Raw genomic sequence first — 7019 nt, 5'->3', positions numbered from 1 at the left:
CCCGTTATTCGCGTTTTTTGATTTGTTCTTTTCTGAAATCAAAGGGTTTTCGTCGTTGTTTTGATTTTACAACTGCTATTCGTCGTTGTTCCCACATTACGATTTAATCACATGTATATTGTATTAACTTCTGGGTTTTATTTTACGATTTTCTGGGTTTTTTTCTGGTTTTGGTTTTGATAGTCATGTATTTATGATTAAATAGTTTCTTAGTGTTTAGTTTGATAAGTGCATTAGTTTTACTTTTACGATTGTGTTTTTAGGTTTTTTGAACGAGTTTTTATGTTGTTGATGAAAATTCTATAAATTCTTCAGTGATTAGACGTCCAAATTTTTAAAAATTTTGAGAGTTAAATAGATGATACTATTAAAGTGATGATACCTTAGATAGGAGCTGAAGTTTTTTTTTTCATGTTTTGGCATTATTTTTGGATTTGAATTTGTGTTATTTTTTGTAAAAACTACAACATAGGGCTGAATGTTTGGTGTTTTGTAATTGGTGAGCTGAAGTTTTTGTGTTTTGTAATTGGTGAGCTGAAGTTTTTGTGTTTTGTTACTGGTGAACTTCAGCTCTAGAGCTGAAGTTTTTGTGTTTTGTTACTGGTGAACTTCAGCTCTAGAGCTGAAGTTTTTGTTTTTGTAACTGGCGAACTTCAGCTCTAGAGCTGAAGTTTTATTTTGTAACTGTCGAACTTCAGCCTTCTTAGAGATTGAAGTTTTAACTGATCTTTTTGATAATGTCCTGATGTTATTTTTTGTATGTTTTACTTTTTTGAACAGATGGCACCTAAAGCACCTAAAGATCCTAATGCAGTTAAAGTACGCAAAGCAGCTAATGCACCTAAAGCACCTAGACTACCTGTAATACCCCCAGGTCCTTATGTCCCTGCTCCTCCACCTACAAGACCAGGTCAAAGATATTTTGAGTTTCGAGATTGGTTTAACTCTAAGGGTTACTGGAAGGGGAACCACGGTTTGAAGAAATTAATTGCAACTTTTTTGACTCCTACACAACGGGATAAGCTTCATAATGGTGCATTTCGATACATTATGGCTATGGAGAATTTCAAATGCAGCATGAAGTTGGTTCATTGTCTATGTCTTTCTCGAATATTCATGAATGATCGAGACTCGATTATTTCAAGATTTTTGGCCATGATGTTTCCTTCACCCTTGAAGACTTTCACATTATGTGTGGTTTGCGGATCACGACACATAATGTTGAAAAACCAATTAATCAAGAGAGCAATATTCTGAAGCTCTATTTTGGTAAGTCCAAGGGTGTGACTTTGAAGGATATTCGAGATTGTATGACTCGAAATAAAATTTCAAAGAATGTTGTGAATCACATACACATATGGAGAGCGATGATGATGCTGTGAAGCTTATGGAAATTCTTGTTGTAGAGTCTATTTTGTTTGGGAAAAAGACCGAGTCATCTGTGATGGAGGAGTATGCATCTATTGTTGAAGATGATAAGGTTTGTGCTGAATATCCTTGGGGTAATGTGGCTTATGAAAAGTTCATTTACTCACTAAAACATGCAATGGACAAGCAGAACAAATTTCATGCAACTGAGTATAAACTTAATGGATTTCCATGTCCGTTATGTGCTTGGTTCTATGAGCGCTTCCTAGATATTCGGGAGAAGTATATAAGAGAGGATGAGTACCTTGATACCCCTCAGGTTCCTAGGATGTTACGTTATGTATGTGTGGGAGAGCCTAAATTTTCCGAACTTTTTGAGATGTTCAGTAGTCATGAAGTAAGTTACTTTTTTTGTCTTTGTGTTAATATGTTGACGTATTAGTTTTCTTCTTCTCATAATATACTTTTTTGTATTAAACAGAAATATCACAGCTTTAGGGTATTGGATATAATTCCTACAGAAGAGGAATTGAATTCAATGCCTTTAATTAGTAAATTGCCATGCAGCTGGATTCGTTCAAAGGTACTTAACGCGGGTCCTTCAACTTGTGAATCACCACGTACTCTGAGTCGATCAAAAGAATCGAATCGAACTCCTGTTATTGGTGAATCGCCACGTAGTTGGAGTCGATCAAAAGAAGTGAATCGAACTCCTTTTATTGGCGATTCATCTCGTACCCAAAGTCGTTCTAACCGTTCTACAAGTGACTTTAATGATAATGAATTACTCGACACAATATGTTCTATAAGTTTTGATCTGAAGTTTTCTGGTTTTGTGTTTTGTAAAAGTACAATATGTTTTTGAGCTGAAGTTTTCTTCTATATCTGAATTTTTGTTGTGTGTCTATTCTAGAGATGAACGATGGAGGTTCAAAAGCATGTAGAAAAAGAAAGAAGCACAGTCGTGAAAGAAGTTTTCGATAAGTTTAAAAAGGAAGAGCGATCTGCTTTTGTGGATGCGGTTTTTGTAAAAGTGAAGGTGAGCTAATTTTTAGAGAATTTATTTCTGCTGATGTTATTCAGATTAATCATTGTTAGTAATTTTTTTCTGGGAATATTTCGATGAGAAGTTTGAACAGTTGTTTAAGATTGTCAACAAATCAAATGGAATGGACGATGGCAATTTTGATTTGAGTAACCATCGAGAATATGATATGGGGAACGACTGTTATGAACATCCATCGGATATTAATGTTGTTGATGATGCATCAGATAAAGTCGCAGATATAAATGCTACACGTGAGGAAACAGCTTTTGTAGGCGATCAACATGTTCAAGAACAATTTAAAGAGGAATGCCCCAGTGCTGATAGATTGAGCAGAGATGGAAATGATGAAGCACGGTTATCAACTGAGAATATTGGAAGCAAGCAAGGTGCAGATAATCAAGTTGTTGAGACTGAAGAACATAATGCTCATGATGCATTGCGTAAAGTCGTAGATGATAATGCCTAATGGATGTTTTCTATCAGTTTTATTTATGTTTATATGTTCCTTGCTTTTGCAGATCTCATCTGATGCATCGGAACTTATTCCAAAACCTAAGAGAAGGAAGATTTCCAATTCTCCTATGTGTGACACCAGTGATATCCCCAATGTTAATTTATGTTCATTTTCACTTGGTAATATACAATGGACTGATTCAGAAGGTAATTCTGCTGTTGTTGTTGTTCGTGAAGAGGCACAAGAACGTCGTGAACAGCAAGGAGTTGGTCAAGCATCTGCCACGATGGTTGTAGTTTTTCCCCCAACTACTGAACAACAACAGTTAGTTGTGACGGAACAGCATGAAGAGCAAGCAAAAGGAAAACTAGATAAAAAGGGAAAAGGATTCGTATGGAGAGTATTTGGTTGAGATCTCCTTATGTAGTTTATAAAAAATAGCAAAGGGGGCAAGATTGGAAAGTAGGAAAGAATACAAGAAGGTGTCCCTTCCATTATGTTAATCAAGACAGTGGATTGATGCGAAGATTTACAAAGTGGTTGGAAATGGATGTCAGTGAATATGATTCCAATCGATTCAGATTAGCTGGATTTGATATTGAAAAATCATTCTTTACAGAGCTTATGGATCCTGACTCTGATCTTGTGGATTAAGTAATTTATTAAGTTTGTTTTTGAATTGGTTTTCAATTGTATTTCCCAAAGCTTCAGCTTATTTTTTATAGTAAAGTTTTTGCACTATAATTTGAAAAACTTCAGCTTTATTCATAGTAAACTGTTGAAGTTTTTTAGCGTATTTGCTAAAACTTCAGCCTAACACTTCAAACTAAATATGCTTAAGTTTTTGTCATGTTGTTTGTAGTTTTGTAATGCGTTTTTTCTAAACATCGTAGTGGTAATTTCACATATTATCATTTGTTGTTGTTCATTTGCAGCATATTGATGTGGGCATATATTACTTGCGCAAACAATATTGCTATCACCTTTCACGTTATCCAAAATCAAGATGTGCAGTAACAGATTTACTTTTCGATCAGTATATGACTAAGTTGGATGTTATTCATCCTTCAGAAGAAAAGATGAAGATAATTAACAAAAGGAAGCAAAAGAAAATGGAGGATAAAAAAAAGAGCAAATCAAAGAGAAAGAGGATATCCAAACAACAGGCTGATGAAGAAGAAGAAGCGGTTATTCAGCCACTTACGAACTTTAGTTGGTTTGAGGAAGAATCAACGAATGAAAAGGTGGCCAACTACGTTAAAGGCCTCGACCTTTCCTATGGTATCTCATGGGCATCTACCAGAAAAGTATTCTTTCCATTTCGACTTAAGCCAAGGACGGGCCAGACATCTACGCACTACTTTTTTGGAATTTTGGACTTTAAAGATAAAATTATATAAGTGTATGATTCCATGGGCAGTGTAACATACGATCGTGCACTTGAACATGTCAGAATTTATGCCCGGTTGATCCCAAACTGTGTCAAATGCTTGGATTTTGGGGCATACAATAAATTTTATGGGGAAAGTTCTGTGGAAAAATTTCAAATTATATGGATGAAGACACCGCAACAGACTAACAAGTACGTGTTTCGCATATGTTTTACCATGCATCTTATGTTTATTATTTTTTGCCCTTGTGTTAACTATTCTTCAATTTCTTTTTCATGTGTTTTTTGTAGTATTGATTGTGGTATATTTGCTCTTAAGTTTATTGATATGCGGTAGAAGAAAGAAGATGTCTTCAATTTCGATCAAAGTCAGTCATTGACATTTAGGAGAGAATTGCCTGCCAATCTTTGGGCTTATAGGAAGTGAAAAAAAGATAGCGGCTACGAAACTCCAGAAGTACAAGAAGGACATGATTATGGAGATTTTGAAGAGACTCTGTGTGAATTTTTTGATTAGAGGATTGGTTGAACATAATTTGGACTTTGTGAATATACATTAATTATTTTTTAGTTCACTTTTGTGTCATACAAATATGTTTGCGTCTTTTATCATGAATTTAAAGTATATTTTTGTTTGAAAAAACTTAAGCATGAAGTAGATGACTTCTGCTTTTTAAGCTGAAATTTTGGTTAAAAGTCATAACAAAACTATTGAATCCAACACAAAAATTTCAGCTTATCGGGTGCTAAAGTTTTTAGAAATATACTAAAACATTTCAGCACATTAAGCCGAAGTTTTTTGAAAAAGCTTTACGACAAAAACTATTGAATCCAACACAAAAACTTCAGCTTATCAGGTGCTGAAGTTTTTAGAAATATACTTAAAAACTTCATCACATTGGGCCAAAATTTTTTGAAAAAACTTTACGACAAAAATTATTGAATCCAACAAAAAAACTTCAGCTTATCAGATGCTGAAGTGTTTAGAAATATACTAAAAAACTTCAGCGCACTGGGCCGAAGTTTTTTGAAAAAGCTTTACGACAAAAACTATTGAATCCAACAAAAAACTTCAACTTATCAGGTGCTGAAATTTTTAGAAATATACTAAAACACTTCAGCACATTGGGCCGAAGTTTTTTGTTAAAGCTTTACGACAAAAACTATTGAATCCAACACAATCTTTTTGTGGCCTTATATTTTACTATTTTTTTTATTGCATTTACCAACTACTAGCATTTACCACTTACTTGTTTTGCCAACTGCTTATCTTGTTACATTCAATTTATGTGAACAAAAAACAGTTAACAATCTTTTCAGCATTTATAGATATTAAATTGATTAGGTGCACTCTTTGGCTATGTTAACAATCTCTTCACTTGAAAATTTCATAGTTATCCATAGACTTCTATCATATTTCTTTAAATTTGTATTCAAAGGAAAAAGAAAATGTTGGCTAAGACATGCTTATTGGGTGTAGCAGGGAATTCGTGGGAAGCAAAGATAGTGAAGGAGAAGTCGAAATACTTCATATGTGAAGGAGAGTGGCCAGATCAAAAACTCGAGCTCCAGGACAATTTGCTCTTTTTACTAGTTGATAAATTTAACTTTTAGGAAAAAGAGCAAATTTCCTGGGGCTCGAGTTTTTGATGTGGCCACTCTCCGTCACATATGAAGTATTTTGGACTTCTCCTTCATTATTTTTGCTTCCTACGAATTCCCAGATGCACAAATATAATTCAGAGGTCCGTACAAGGTGGTAAAGTAAGGTGCTCGTATTGTCGCTTCTGTGAATCAGTTGAAGACATAGTGAAGAATCATGGAATGTGGTTAAGAAAACCAAGAAGAGCAACTAGGACATGACTATGGAGAATATGAAGACACTCTGTGAATTTTTTGAATAGAGAATAACTTGTAAACAAAAAACTAATTTTTTCTTTTTTTTTCCAAGGATGTAAGTGAAAACAAAATTGGATTTTGTGAATATACATTATTTTGTGTGAATTATGTGACTTGGATTGATTCAAATATGTTTGTGTCTTGTTTCATGAATTTCAAGTATATTTTTGTTGAAATTCAGCATGCTAAACTTGAGCATGAAGTAAATAACTTTTGCTTTATAAGCTGAAGTTTTGGTTAAAAGTCATAACAAAGTGTCAAATATACGACAAAAACTTCAGCTCATCACTAAATACACTAAATAACTTCAGTAGTTTCGGCGTAAGTTATTTGAAAAAGCTTTACGACAAAAATTATCGAGTCCAGGACAAAAACTTCAGCTTATCAGGTACTGAAGTATTTAGAAATGCACTAAATAACTTCAGTACATTGGGCTGAAGTTTTTGGAAAAGCTTTACGACAAAACTATCGAATCCACGATGAAAAACTTTAGCTTATGATGTGCTGAAGTTTTTAGAAATGAACTAAATAACTTCAGCACATTGGGCTGAAGATTTTGAAAAAGCTTATGACAAAAACTCCAGCATGTTTTTGTATTTTTTTAAGTTGATGCTTATCTTTTTTGCATTTACTATCTACTTTTTGTCTTTTGTCACCTACTTCATATTTTATTTAACTTTAACTTTTAGGAAAAAGAGCAAATTTCTTGGGGCTAGAGTTTTTGATATGGCCACACTCCATCACATATGAAGTATGTTGGACTTCTCATTCACTATCTTTGCTTCCCATGAATTCCCAGATGCACAAATGTAATTCAGAGGTCCGTACAAGGTGGTAAAGTAAGGTGCTCGTATTGCCGC

General features: G+C 34.1%; 1 protein-coding gene across 1 annotated transcript; it reads left to right on the top strand.

Moving 5' to 3' along the window:
- Nucleotides 1-1357: 1357 nt before the first annotated feature.
- Nucleotides 1358-2287, top strand: LOC142161970 (uncharacterized). The gene is made up of 3 exons (XM_075218263.1): nucleotides 1358-1765; nucleotides 1850-1951; nucleotides 2282-2287. Exons 1-3 carry the CDS (start codon nucleotides 1358-1360, stop codon nucleotides 2285-2287), a joined length of 516 nt encoding a protein of 171 aa, XP_075074364.1.
- The last annotated feature ends 4732 nt before the right edge of the window (nucleotides 2288-7019 follow it).

The sequence above is a fragment of the Nicotiana tabacum genome, chromosome 7 (assembly GCF_000715075.1).
Source record: "Nicotiana tabacum cultivar K326 chromosome 7, ASM71507v2, whole genome shotgun sequence".
NCBI lineage: Eukaryota > Viridiplantae > Streptophyta > Magnoliopsida > Solanales > Solanaceae > Nicotiana > Nicotiana tabacum.
The sequence above is the reverse complement of the archived record's forward strand: the minus strand, read 5'-3'. Positions and strand labels throughout refer to the sequence as shown.